The 13,505-nt window shown below is 37.1% G+C and overlaps 1 protein-coding gene across 6 annotated transcripts in view; it reads left to right on the forward strand.

Annotated features, from left to right (window-relative positions):
* The window catches only part of TMEM192 (transmembrane protein 192), a 30,037-nt gene that overhangs the window by 8,134 nt on the left and 8,398 nt on the right, over positions 1-13,505 (forward strand). For 4 of the 6 annotated variants that reach the window (XM_075149393.1, XM_075149395.1, XM_075149391.1 and 1 more), the window contains 2 exons: positions 4,227-4,329; positions 6,692-8,374. In XM_075149393.1, coding sequence (XP_075005494.1) covers positions 4,227-4,329; positions 6,692-6,815 — 227 coding nt within the window. In that variant the 3' untranslated portion in view covers positions 6,816-8,374. Of the gene's footprint in view, positions 1-4,226; positions 4,330-6,691; positions 8,375-13,505 lie in introns of those variants that run through there. The other 2 variants (XR_012673522.1, XM_075149392.1) reach the window with 2 other exon arrangements.

A 13,505-nucleotide genomic window follows, 5' to 3' on the forward strand; every position in this document is an offset into this window, starting at 1 on the left:
AGCTTACTTGGTGTACCCCAAGACATTTAACTGCAATGATAAATACAGAATGATTCTGTGCTTGTAGAAAGAGAACTAAGGCAATTTCAAATTAAATGGGAAGGTTGTCAGGCTTGATTGGTCTCCAAGTGCTGCTAAATGAAAACTGCATGTTTACATCAAAGCTGTTGATCCAGTGAAGTGGCAATAAATGCATAATAGTTGCAAAAGTGTCCTGTGAACAGACTTGTCTGTTTAGCAGTGTGTTCTCAAATGCATGCACCACAAGCTGTGAAGCAGTAAGAGCTAGCTGGCTTTATCAGAAGTGCTTCTGGGATTTACATGTGGGACCTGCATAGTTGATGGTGTGATGTGCCTTACTGTTCAGACTCCTCCTCTTTCCCTGGTCCCACCCCAAAAGCTTCAGTTCCTCTTTGTCACTAAAATGGAAGTCACTAAAATGGAAGATTCCCTCTAATGAATGTTAAAAAAAATGTGGCTTTTGGAATCTGTGCTAATACTAAAACAAGATACTGCATCATAAAACTGTGAGGCCTTGCTTTGTACTGTCACTGTTGGCTTGTAAGGTTATCTGCTTTTTAGTGTAATTTATCAAGACTTGATAAACCTCTTTCCATTAAACTATTGCAGGAGGATCTAAAATGTTAATTAATAAATGCTTGAACCAAATAGGTTTCTCTAACCTCATCTTAAAAACTATTGGGGTTGTGGCTTGCATTAAGTCAAATGAAAATAACCGGGTTGAAAAAAAAATGCTGAAAAGGTACAAGACACTATAAAAAATGCAGTTATTTTTGTTGTCTGAAGAAAACTAATATGTTTACTGTGAAGTCCATGTCTGTTTAAATGACATGTAGTTCCCACTCCTGAGTTATATAGTTTATACTCTGCTTCTGAGATGCTGCTTTCTGATTATTTACAGCTACAAACAAGGAGATGACACTTGCTAAGTAACCTCAGTAGCACTAGTTTCTCTGGGAGGAAAAAAAAAGCAATGGGCAAAATTTATAGTTTGCTCCTGACATCTAATCAAACAGGAGGAAGGATGTTGGAAATGCCTCCTTCTGGACTGCATGAAGCTTAAAAAGTAAAAGCCATTTCTATGGTGGTCAGTATTTGTGTTAATCTGACTACTTTTGTGATTTCATAATTAGTAATTAATCTAGGATGTCTTTTCGTTTGGAGAAGAAAACTTTGGTATGTTCTTAGTAATGTAATGACATACAGAGAAATACTGCCAAGTAGCTTGGTCATCTAGGAAATAAAATTTATTCTTGAGTCTCCTGCAACAACATTGAAATCAAAATGCACCAAGAAATAAGGTCCCAGCTCTAAACTATGTTCTCCTCTTGCAACCGTGCAGAGTCCTGAATGCTGTAGGTTTGTCAGGCTTTCCTCTGAATAGACCAGCATGGCTCAAGTAGACTAACTGTCCTCTGGAGGAATAAAGGCAATGATGAGGGAACACAAGCATGGCAGTCCTAGAGAACTATTCCAAGAATGCTGGAGATCATCCCCTCTTTGCATACACATACTTACTTTCCTGGGAAACTCAGGAAATAAGAGATAAATAGCAAAACTTTAATAGAATATCAGGAATTCCAATGAAACATTATTTCTTACCCTGAGGCTTGGAGCTCAAAGAGTTACATTGTGTGTCTCTTACCCTGGCAGAAAAGGATAAGCAACTGCAAAAAAGCTGACCTTCATAGTAGCAAGGTCTGAGCCTGGACTTCCATAAGAGCTCTCAAACTATTTTCTGCTTCTTTGTCACCAAAAGGGTCTTGTTTCCTAGCTTGTACTGTGCCAGTTCCTGTGCCCACCAAATCCATTAACCAACTTATGCTAGGAAGTCATGGGGTGCAATATTTTGCTTTCCAGCTGAAGGAGGCTTCAAGAAGGGCCCAGTGAGTCCTGGAACCAAGGTGAAGGAGGGACAGAGCTGCATTGCTAGGAAGGAGTAAGGCAGTCTCTTCTAGCAACAACAGCTACCTTATTTCCTCAGCAGCCCCAAAACAACAGTCTAAGCTTCGTTCTCTAAAGCTTGGTGTGCAAAATCAGAGTTAATTTTTATGTAACTTAACACTTGTGTCAAGATGGGGAAGACCTCCAATCACCCTAGGATGCCTTTCCCAGTGGGTAGTGTAACTTGTTTTCTTGTTTTCCATCCCAATACATGTTGAGGTAAGCTAAGACACTGCCTGCATGTTTGTCTGTAGTGGTGTTTTTTAGTTTTTTTAACACTTTAAGCATCAAACTAAAGCTCTACTGAAGCAAAACAAATGTATTTGGCCAGTTTAGAAAATAGCCTGAGAATCTGTAGTAATAGTGATGCTCAGATAATTTTTTTTCTCTCAAACAGAGCAGACTATGTGACTGGAAGCATGAAGCTTCTATAGTAGGGTAACTTTAAGGGCAGTCCTCTGCTCAGTGTTAGAGTGCTCCCCTCCAAGGCAAGCATTTAGCAGATCCCACTTACTGTTAAGATACTATCAGCTAATGTAGCTGAGCAACAATGGGGAGATTAAGGTCACTTTACACTAGCAGCTCATGATCAACCCCTTCCTTGTGTTAGTATATTACTCCTAAATTTTGCAGGGAAGGTAATACCAGTTCATACATTGTTTCTCCACTGTGGAATAATTATTTCTTAACTACTAGAATGAGGTATAAATGCTTATCTGTACCTGACTTATTTTTGTTTAAATATTGCTGCTTAACAAATGAGAGTGGTGGCATGGAATACCTGATTGTAATTCTAGATATTTCTTCTTGCTTGTTGGAGCTATTTTATGAATTGTACGATGCACAATGTCCTATGAAGTACTACTGCATTAAAAATGTCCATTCAGCAGTGTATGTATATATAGCTGTAGGATGCAGAGGCAGGGATTCAGAAATCTACAAGGAATTTCTGTGATTGACCTATAATAGACTTGACATACATAAATCATTCAAGTGAGGCAAATGTGCATGGAATGAAGTATGATACAGACAGCTCTAAATGTCACTTACTATTGTAAGTTTGCTATTGATAGGATAGGGAGTCAAGCTTTAAAAGGTTTACTAAATATATGTATTTAATGACTTTCTTACATACTTCTAATATCACTTGAATAAAAGACTAACATTCCCACAAACAATGCATGTTGGGAATTCCACATCCATTCCTTCGTGGCTTTGTTTGTAGAGGAATACCATTATAGAAATAAGTAACCTTTGAGCCTAACTTGTAGTTAACCTCTGGAGGGTCTTAGCATTGTTTTAGCAGGGTGGCCTGTAATAAACCCCATCATATTAGTGACTTTTTAGGACAGTCTTTCTCTGCTGCAGTCGTGCGGATTTCTCACGGAGCTGGACTGTAGTGTTTTTAGTAGCATTAGATGTATTGCTTCACAAGCAGCCCTAACTGCAGAGTCCACAATGCATATGCCAGGTCTCTTGGTACATTCCCTTAATCAGGATCTGACATTGAATGGCTTCAAATATCTTCGGCTTCCTTCCAGAAATAATGCAGAGGGTGCCTACAGCTTCTCTCACCCCTACCCATCCCCATTCCATATCTGTTAAATTTAATCTTAACTTTATTCACAGGTGCCCATGCATGACTTGTGGTTTTGATAGCCAACATTGCAAGGTTCACAATATGAAGCTGATCAGAGCTACTTGGGTCTGCCCTAGTTTTAGAACAGGCAGACAAGCTGCTGCTTCATTGCAGGTAGCCTAGTTAAAATAGTATTTATCAAAGAGCTTAAATTAGAAGCGCTGACCTAGATACTAGTATCAAAACTTTTCACAACTTTTTTATGGCATGTTGCTTAATTTATGGCCTGAATTTGGAGACTGAATATCAGTACTCTCTTAAAGGCAACTAAGGTTTCACCCTCTCTTAGGTGACGGACTAAACTTTGCAGATGTTAACTATGTTCAAGCTTCCCCATTCAGGTCTTCACTGTGGTCTTTTAAGTAGCAGGGCTGGGGGGTGAAAGAAAACCCACACACCACTAACTTATAATCAAAGCCATTCTAGAAATGAGCAGAGATAGATTCTGCTTTTTCTTTCCTTTCTCCCTATGCCCCAGATTCCCTTATCTTTCCATCTCCTGTCCTAAAGTAATCTTATAATCCTCTGTTACAGATTTCTTGTTTTTACCTTGGAGCCTGGTGATAATGCTTTCCTTGTTTTTTTTGGTTCGTTCCAACTAATTTATAAAACTTTGTTGCAGTGAAAATAAGCAACTTCAATCGTGCAAAGCCAAGACCTGACATAATTGAAGAAGAAAAGATGTATGCCTATCCTAGTCACATTACCTCAGAAATTGGATTCAGGTAAGATTTTCTGTATTAATCTTGTGCTGTGTTCAGCCACAGTGTGTAGGTAACACTGACTAATATAATTGCATTACTTTCTGTAGACTTACATATAATCTTAAATCTGTCAATCAAAGCAGAGGTGGGAATAATAGTTTTGAAGGAAACTATATGCTTAAGGCTGCTATTTTACATGCACAGATGAGAAGTAGCACAATCTTGTACTTTCTACGTAGTAATGGCAATTCGTTATGATACAGAAATCCTCAAACATGGGGACAGAAATGATTTGACCATTTATGGCTGGTTGCATGAATCTAATGTGCTATAAATAACTGTGCTTAATCTGTGTTAGTTGACTTTATATGGGAATTTGAGGAGAGATACTGGTGTCTTATACAGTTAAAGTATACCTACAGAAGCCTAGCTTCTTCAGTTTCAGGCAAGGAGACATATTGTGGGCAGTTGATAGATGAAGAAGAACACTTTGCAGCTTTGTTCTGTGCCAGCAGTTGGACATGAGATTCTAACAAGGGATTTGGAACATATTTCCAGTTTGGGAAGGAATTTTAAAGGTGGGTGGGGCACTTAAGAGGTAAGGAAGTTCTTAGTGAGACAGAAGCTATCCAACATTAACCTCACAAGCACTGAGACTTATTGCTTGTTTGTCTTTTGTGTACCTTCTGACTTCTTGAACACATTCCAGTTGCTGAAATAAGTCTGGTATAACTTAACAAAAAACAATCATCAAAACTAACATTGATTTCCATATAAGAATTTATTTAGAAATTTTCTAATACAGTATGACTTGCTTCTCTATGTGTGCCTTAATAAAAAGTTGAAGTGCAGAGATGACTAATACTTTAGCACTTCCACTGGTGTCACAAATGCAGCATGCACATGCTTTTATGGAACTTGGAAGTAGATGTCCAGGAAACAGGAAGGATTTAGAGTTGTCTTGAATTTTGACACAATGTCTGACTTCCATCTTGATATAAACACCATGGTGAATGCGTGGTGGACCTCATTCCTTTTTCATTCAGCTTCTCCCCTGAGAAATTCTCAAATGCCCAGAGAACGAGTCTGCAACAATGACCAGCTGAGGAAAAGACTCTGATTATTTTTGATTAGAGTGCGAACTTCCTGTGAGAACTGATTGCAAACCAGTTATTTTAATTCAGCTCTATACAACTCTGACTCTCTTTCCCTTGAGAGTTAAGGTCTATTGAAAAGTGAATCCTGTCAGCCCTTCAGTTGACCCTGATTATAAGAATGTTTTTTGAATATTATGACCTCTACAACCTAAGCTACCGATCAGGACCTCTTCTGGTGCTTTAAGTTGGTAGTGCAGATTACTGGTTAAAGTTTCAAACTTTCTGTCTACAAAACCTGTTTTCTTTATTTTTTCCAGCTTAACTACAGTAGGTTTTTAATTGGACCTAAACTTTTTTCCACTCTAGCTATCCTCCTCAGCACTTTCTAAGAACTATGAAAAGGGCAATGTTCCTCCATAAAATGCTGCAAGGCTGAGGAGCAACTTTCTAAGCTCCAAGATGCTCACGTGTGTACTGAAAGGGCAGACTCCCAAGTCAGCTAGGAAGAAATAATGTGTAAGGGAAGACTGGAATAGCTCAGGCATAGGTACTTGTTCTTGCTGTATTCTTAAAAGTTCCTAGTTATAAATTTGACAAAATTCTGTACTTTTATAGATTTCTCTCAATTAACTTGGCTTTACTTAATGTTGCAGTATTACTATCCTAGTTAAAATGAAGGATGTCTGAAAGCTGGAGGTATCTCAAGTGGGAGGTTAGCTGTACATGAGGTAGATCTGAAATAGCACAACTGTTTGGAGCTGATGCTGTTATAGTATTGTGACAGATAATATCACTGTATATAGTAGTACATAATGCAGGTTAATCAGGAAATTTCTATCTTAAACAGCTTACGATCCCCACAGCTGAATAGAAATACTATGCCTGCTTAAAATAAGCTTCCTAACATATTTGGAAAAGGTGCCACGGATTTCTTAGTACAATTCTAGCATGTTGTCTGGTTCACTAGCTTTAAGTTTGTTAAACAGTAAGAACCCTCATACTGCTAGAACTTTTCTGTAACTGTCTAGCAGGAAATATGTAACTTGATTATGTATGTGACATGAAGTTTAGCCAAACTTTTTTCTCTTCCTGACTTCTCATGCAAAATGGAGGTTAAACATAAAGGTGTTGTAGATTGCCTCGTCCCTCAAAACTTAGTTGGGATCAACAAAAGTAAAACTGAAGGAAGCAACTTGTTTAAATATTTGTTAATTAGCTCTGACATTTTGTCTGTTACAAAGTTGCTGTCACTTAGTGAAACTCATATTCACTTTTGTTATTTCAAGGGAAAATTCAAGTTTAGAAGAGATAGTTGAGAAGCAAGGAGACGTAATAGAATATCTTCAGCGACACAATGCACTACTCAGCAAGAGACTATTGGCACTAACATCTCAGCAAATCAAAACTTAACAGCATTTGGAAAACTGCTGCTGGAGCTCTAGAGGGAACATGAGGTAATGTAATATCCAGACTGATTTGTACCCATGACTTCTTCAATCATCTTTCACATTTTGAAATACAAGTTAAGCTGGAAGGATGAGCTCTGCATACACTATAAACCTATTACAACTGGACACTCTGACTCTCTTCAAATCATCAGTTCTGAAAAAAGTCCTGGAGCTTCAAGGATTTTTAATTCCTAATAGGTTGAAGTTGGACCTGAGGTAATGGTTTAACTTTGTTCAGTTGTTGCTATTATTTTGTACTGCTGTAACCTTTAAGCTTCAAACTACCAAAGTATTCTATATTTCTAGAATACAGATTGTTTCCCCCTCTAGAAAAATCTGACTTTTTAAAGGATATCTTTTCAGTTTCTAGTGCTGATGTGTTCTGTCACTGAGTCTCATTACTTCCAGTGTTAGAGGTGGTGTATTTCAATAATCCTATACAAGTAGATACTTGCTTTCTAGATTGGTCTCCTTTTCTCCTTTGTCAAGAAAAGGAATGAAACTGTTGCCTGTGCCAGTGGGGAAATTTGGCACCCAATTTAGGATTTAAAAAAAAAGCGGTCGGTGGCTTAGAATGGCAAATCTTGCATACAAGTGTGTGGTACAAACAATGGCATGATAAGCAATTTGGGCAGTTGTTCAGAATTCTGGCTTTAAAACCTGTAAGAGGGATCTTCAGGGCTGATGACTTTCCTGTTATTAGGAGTCTGTGTCAGCTAATAATCAACAAGATTCCTACTCTGCTGACTGAACTAACGTATTACAAAAAATACTCAAGAGTAAGCTTTTTCATTACCTAGTAACTAAGTTGTGTTGAATGGGTTTAAAGATCTTGTTAAAGATGCATCAGTTATATGCATCCTTGCTCTTTACTTTGACTCTTCAAAAAATGTCAGCATCTTGATTCAAAAGCTAAAATGGTGTACATGGGGAGGTGAAAAGCAGCAGAAGACAGAAAGGTCTTCTAGAAGTTGGAGAAACAAGAATTTTTGGTTCTATTTCATGGATTTATTGGGAAGGTTGGTAAAAGAACCATTCTGTTCTGGGTACTACTTTGTCTACCAATGTAGACCAAGAATTATTTTAGAAGCCAATACCTCTGTGGGGAGACAGGATAATCACTGGTCAAAACTGGGAAGGAAACTCTCATGAGGACTGGTCTTGTAGTTGAGTATAAGAAAAACAAAAGAAAATTATTTCATCCTACTTTGGTCCTAGGGCACAACTTCAGAAATAACTAAACTGTTTAGTGTGCAACAAACATGGGGGTTGTCTCATTTAAAGGAAAGCAATAAGTATTGGAGGTTTTGCTGCTATCCAACACTGAACTGTTCTCCTTAACTGTTGTTTCTTGAAAATGCAGCCAGGATTTTATAGTATACATGTGAGGAATACAAAAGTTTTTGGTTTTAGAACTCAGGTTTTGATGTGGTTGTGTATATCAATTTATATAATTTCTATGAAAAGCAGTAAAATGTGACTGTGAAGTTCATGCACAATAAATGCAACTAAGGAAAATTAGTGAATGAATTCTGTCATTTCTAAGCTCATGTACAGCTGATGAAGACTGTTCCAGTGGGCAATGTGTGCAGATTTTCTGTTATGTGAAGTTCTCGCAGCTCAGTTTTGAGGCTTAAAACCAGCCAGAAACTGTTACGGCAAGTATTGCTTGCCATGGAATGTGGCAGCTGGAAAGCAAAGTGCAGGTTGCCATGTGTGAACATGCACATCTCCTGCCCTCTGTAAATCATAGCTCTTCATAAGTATACAAATGATTAACAACTTGCAACAACCACCCTCATTTTTAGATCTTCATCATACCCCCACTGTATCTTGTTTTCTTGGTATCTTTAAACTTCTGAAGAAAAAATGGCTTTTCACTTTCTAACGTCTGCTGAAGAAGCTGAAGAAATTAGTGATGCTCTTTATGTAATTACAGCTGCTGAAGTGCATATATATTTACAGGTCTAAGGTCTTAACTTGGTAAGATCTAGTGGATTGCAACTGGGGCAGTAAGAAGATAATGAAAGAAGAAATGTTTCCCAATAATGTTGCATTTATATGGTTTTCAGGTTTGGGAAAACAAGTATTTCAGACCACCTAAGAAACAAAAGATTCAGCGTTGCCCAAAAAATGTTCACACTGGGTTTTTAAATAGTTTCTAGATGAAATGCTGAAGTGTGCTAAATATTTTGTACACATTAAAGAAAAGACATTGTGGTGATCTCTTGCAAATGCACATCATATATAAGGGAAAAACTCTCAGTTGATATTTGTTTTTCTGTTTCTGAATAGCTCATAGTGGAAATTCTATATAAACGCTTCAGTATTTCACGTCACAAAGGAAATCGCTGATTGCAAAAGATTTTAATGGGATTTTCATGCTTTAAGGTTCCATGTGAATATGCAGTTAAGCAGGCTTGCCCCACTGAAGGTCATTCTTAATCTAAAAAAGAAAGTATCAAGGACCAAGCGCACTTGGATAGACAACAATCTAACCTTGAGGTAACTCGAGATGAGAAAAAACATCCTCTGCGTTGGAATGACTTTGGTTAGCAAAAACCCCTAAAAGCGTAAGACAGATCACACTGTTTGTGCTGTTGGAGTGTTTCCCACTTTGCACAAATATTTTGCAGCTTGATCACTAGCAAGAAAGATAAAGGCCATCAACAGTAGTGAGAGATCAGTATGCTAATTATACTTGACTGATGATAGTTAAACATTTGAAACTTATTTACCATGCTTCTCCGGATTGATGCTGATATAAATCTTATGTGACCCTTAGCAAAATTTGGCTTTGTGTGTACAGACACTGAGATATTTATAGCATATGTATGTGGTGTAAGGGAAATATTTCCAGTCTTTATTCTTCTATAATTTCCTTTTTTCTATACTGGAAAGGGAAGAGGTGAATTGTTTATTATCCTTTGGGAACACACTAATCTGCTGTTTCTCACCACAGCCTTACATTTACCTCTATTTCCTCTTGACCTGCTGTTACATCATTTTGTATTTCACTCTAAAATAGCCAATGTAATTTAAAAGACTTTAATGAATCGGACTTTCAAATAAAATTTAAAATTTTCCTATGTAACTCTACAAGACAAGGACTTAATTCTAAGTTTCAGAAACTTGCATTTTGGCTTTTGGAGTTTGAGGTCTGAATTTACCTTTGGATCAAGTCTTCTGTTAGATTGCATCCATGCAAATGTCAATTCTGAGTTTCAATACCCAGCAATTTGTATTTCTACAAATGTCCTTTAAACGTACACATACATGTACATGGAGAGTTCAGTCAGTTCAGCTGTTGCAGCACTGTGTCCAAATGCTTCATGTTTATATATGTAATCACACTGTTATTGTGCAAAATGGTTTTTACTAGATGAAGCTTATGTTGCACAAATCAAATGAAAATGGGTAATTTCAACAAAGTCAAAGGTAAGTCCAGCTCAGCTGGAAACAAGGTGTGAATCCATAGGGAAATGAGACAAATTCTCCATTTTCTTTAGATACATTGCTGTTGACAGCTGAAGAATATAAATTTTGAAAAGTGTACGAAGTTTATTTAAAAAGAGACATTGTTATTTGGTGTGCATACTATCTTTTTACAAAATATACAATCAACCAGCTAGTTTATAAACATACCTATCAAAGATCACAATCAATGCCTTTTTAAAGAAGATTTTATGGTATCAGCATGTCTAAAAAGACCAGACATTTACAATAATTTTGTAGACTGACAATGGCTTCCTAGGACACTTTGGTATTTGTTTTATTTATTTTTTACATCCATAAGGGAACATGCATATATAGCTCTCTGATAGATACATTATGTTTTTCTTACAATTTTATCAAAGTTAATTGAGTAATTATGGTTATATAAAATATCCAGTGCCACACTAAATCCATATACTCATTTATAAAACATAACTGTTAAATAGTTACTCTTCACCTTTCTTGCTTTTCCATATTCTTTGCCTGTACTTTTTAACAGAGATAGCCGTGGAAACATGTGAAAGCTAAGTTAAATAAATAATTAAAGAATAAAATTAGTTGTAGTATGCCTCTAATTTTGGAAAACTGCTCTTTTCAAAACTCCAAAGGTTTACCTGCAGGGCTGTTTGTTGGTATAGACAAGTCTGACTGTCTTTTTATGGCACTAATTATTTTCCAAAGGTCCAGAACAGGGTGTGATGTTAAATTTTAATGGCTTTCTTGATTGCTGTTCTTTTACCACTTAGAAACTATGTGTTGCAGGACAAAATTCTAATACTTGAGGTAAATTGGGACACTACTAATCTTCGCTCATCTTTATGCAACTTAGAAAAAATCTTGACATTTCAAGACTACTGCAGTGACTTAAAAATCTGGGTATGACTTATTTTCAGGTTTGGTTTAGTTCTGCTAATGAAAGGGCTACCGTGTTTTGCTTTATATGTAGGTTTGTAATTTCTGCTGATATAAAAAGGAGATGTGAAGCATATATTTTTGAAGACAAAAAGTAAAATAAAAGCTCCGTGTATTCTTGACCTGCAGTGCTGAAAAGAACAGCCTGTTTTCTGTTTGAAGTTCTCGTTCATTGTAGTGCTGTGTTCCAAATATCCCATTCATTTAAATTACAGGAATAGAGTACTACGCAATACTGGGGTTGACCAAACAAAGGTTTCTTTTCAGTGGTCTATTTTTATGCTCTATTTATAATACTGTAGCGGGTATTTTAGGAAAACTACTATTAGGCAAATAGTTCCATAGTACTGAATTTTCAAGTATGTTTTAGCTGTCTGGTTTGGCAGCCCAGTTTAAGAAAACAAATGATAGGCTTTGCAGTAACAGCTCATTAGACAGGAGGATGGGCTTGACCTTAAGGCCTGACTTGAGAGATCCGAGTTATCAGTTTTGCGTGACCCTTGGCTAATCTCTTATCTCGGTGTGCTTCAATTTTCTATCTATAGAATGAGAGGGATAATACTCCCTTTGCTTTCTTATATTGTAAACTCTTACTATGTTTACTGTACATGAAGCCAATAGGACCACTAGTGTGGTGCGGACTTTGGTACTATTACAGTAATACATTCTACGTTATTATTAAGGTAATTCCATAAAGATGTAACATTAGGTGTTAAAACATATATGTATATATTATTAATATATAAAAGTATAAACAAAAAATGGACTTTCACAGTTCTGTGCTGGAGTCTGACGTTATTTCCCCCTAAATACTGCCCTGCGCACAGCCTGAGTTGAATAGTCGACAGCATGTCCAATTTCTCTCAATCTGAGTAGTACAGACCATTAAAAGTCCCCTTGGACAGATCCTTCTTAATGCCACTGGAAATCCATCTCGGATACTTGATGTTTGACTTGGTCTTTAACTTCCACTGGTCGTTATGAGAGCCAAAGAATTTATATGGAATGTTTCGACCAGATGAGTTTCATGTACATCCTCCCATCACCACCCTCCATTTCTTCTCCCACCCACCCTCCCCCGCTTCCTAGGGTGTGAGCAGGGGCCTTTGTTCCAGGTCTTGCAGAATGTGACAGACAGGACTGCTGAAGATGGGACTGTGGTGGCTCTACCAGGTCAGCTGTTGTCGATCTGGACTTCTGACTAACTTCTCTAATGGTTTAATTGTTGCTCCTTTAAAACACTGAAAAGCCCATTGTGAAATTGCTGTGGGAAAAAAGAGAAATAACCATTAATGAGAGATTTAATAAACTGTCTCATACAAAAGAGAATATATTCAACAATACATGGTTGAAATTTGGGATAATGTTTCTTAATTTGGAAATTTCAGCTAAAAAGGTTAAGAAAAAACAATCAAAAAGCCACAAGCAAGGCGGCCTCTAACATACAGGTGTTTTCCACTTTTTTTGTCCCATGTTTTGCCTATGTAACTGAGGAAAAATCAAGTTCAATCCCCTCATCATTTAAATGTTGTTGTGAAAAAGAATCCTGCTACATTCATCCTGGTTTCCAACCACCTGTTGAAATTCAGGCTTAAGGGTCTATCCTGTTTGCATCTGCAAATAGCTTTATCCATATGTACAACTCCATTGAGATCAATAAGATTACTCACATGAGTCAAGTTACCCAGGCATGTAAATATTTGCTGAATTAGGACTAAAACTGGAAGGGAATGTAAATGTAGATGGTAAATCCTACTTAAGATAAAGGAGCTGAGCACCCACAATGATGACTAGAGTTGGTTCAGGTGCCTGTCATCCCTTATTCTCCAGTCAAGATTTATGGATTTCTAAAGAAGCTTTATGAAGCAGAATTATCTGTAGCTAAATGTCTAGAAAATATATTATGAATGAATAAGTACACTGTTTTTCTTCAGCATTGACTTCTGTTACAAGAAATCGGCTCCCCACATAAAAGGAGGTAACACCGAAAATAGCTTTTATCTTGATGTTCTGTAGGGAAAATAATTCCAGTGTAAGTGCACATGTATTGTGCAGCTACTGCAGTCTCAGGCAAAATGCATTATATGCTGTTTCAGAGCACGTTAGAGAAAACGTAGATGCGTTCTGCACAGCCAATCTCCAGATTATGGATGCTGAACTGGAGGAAGGGGGATTAAATTTACTTTTCTTAGGCACTGAAGCAAGCCATTCAGAAATGATTCAAGAAGTTTTTGGACCTGAATTC

Source organism: Calonectris borealis, chromosome 4, assembly GCF_964195595.1.
Source record: "Calonectris borealis chromosome 4, bCalBor7.hap1.2, whole genome shotgun sequence".
NCBI lineage: Eukaryota > Metazoa > Chordata > Aves > Procellariiformes > Procellariidae > Calonectris > Calonectris borealis.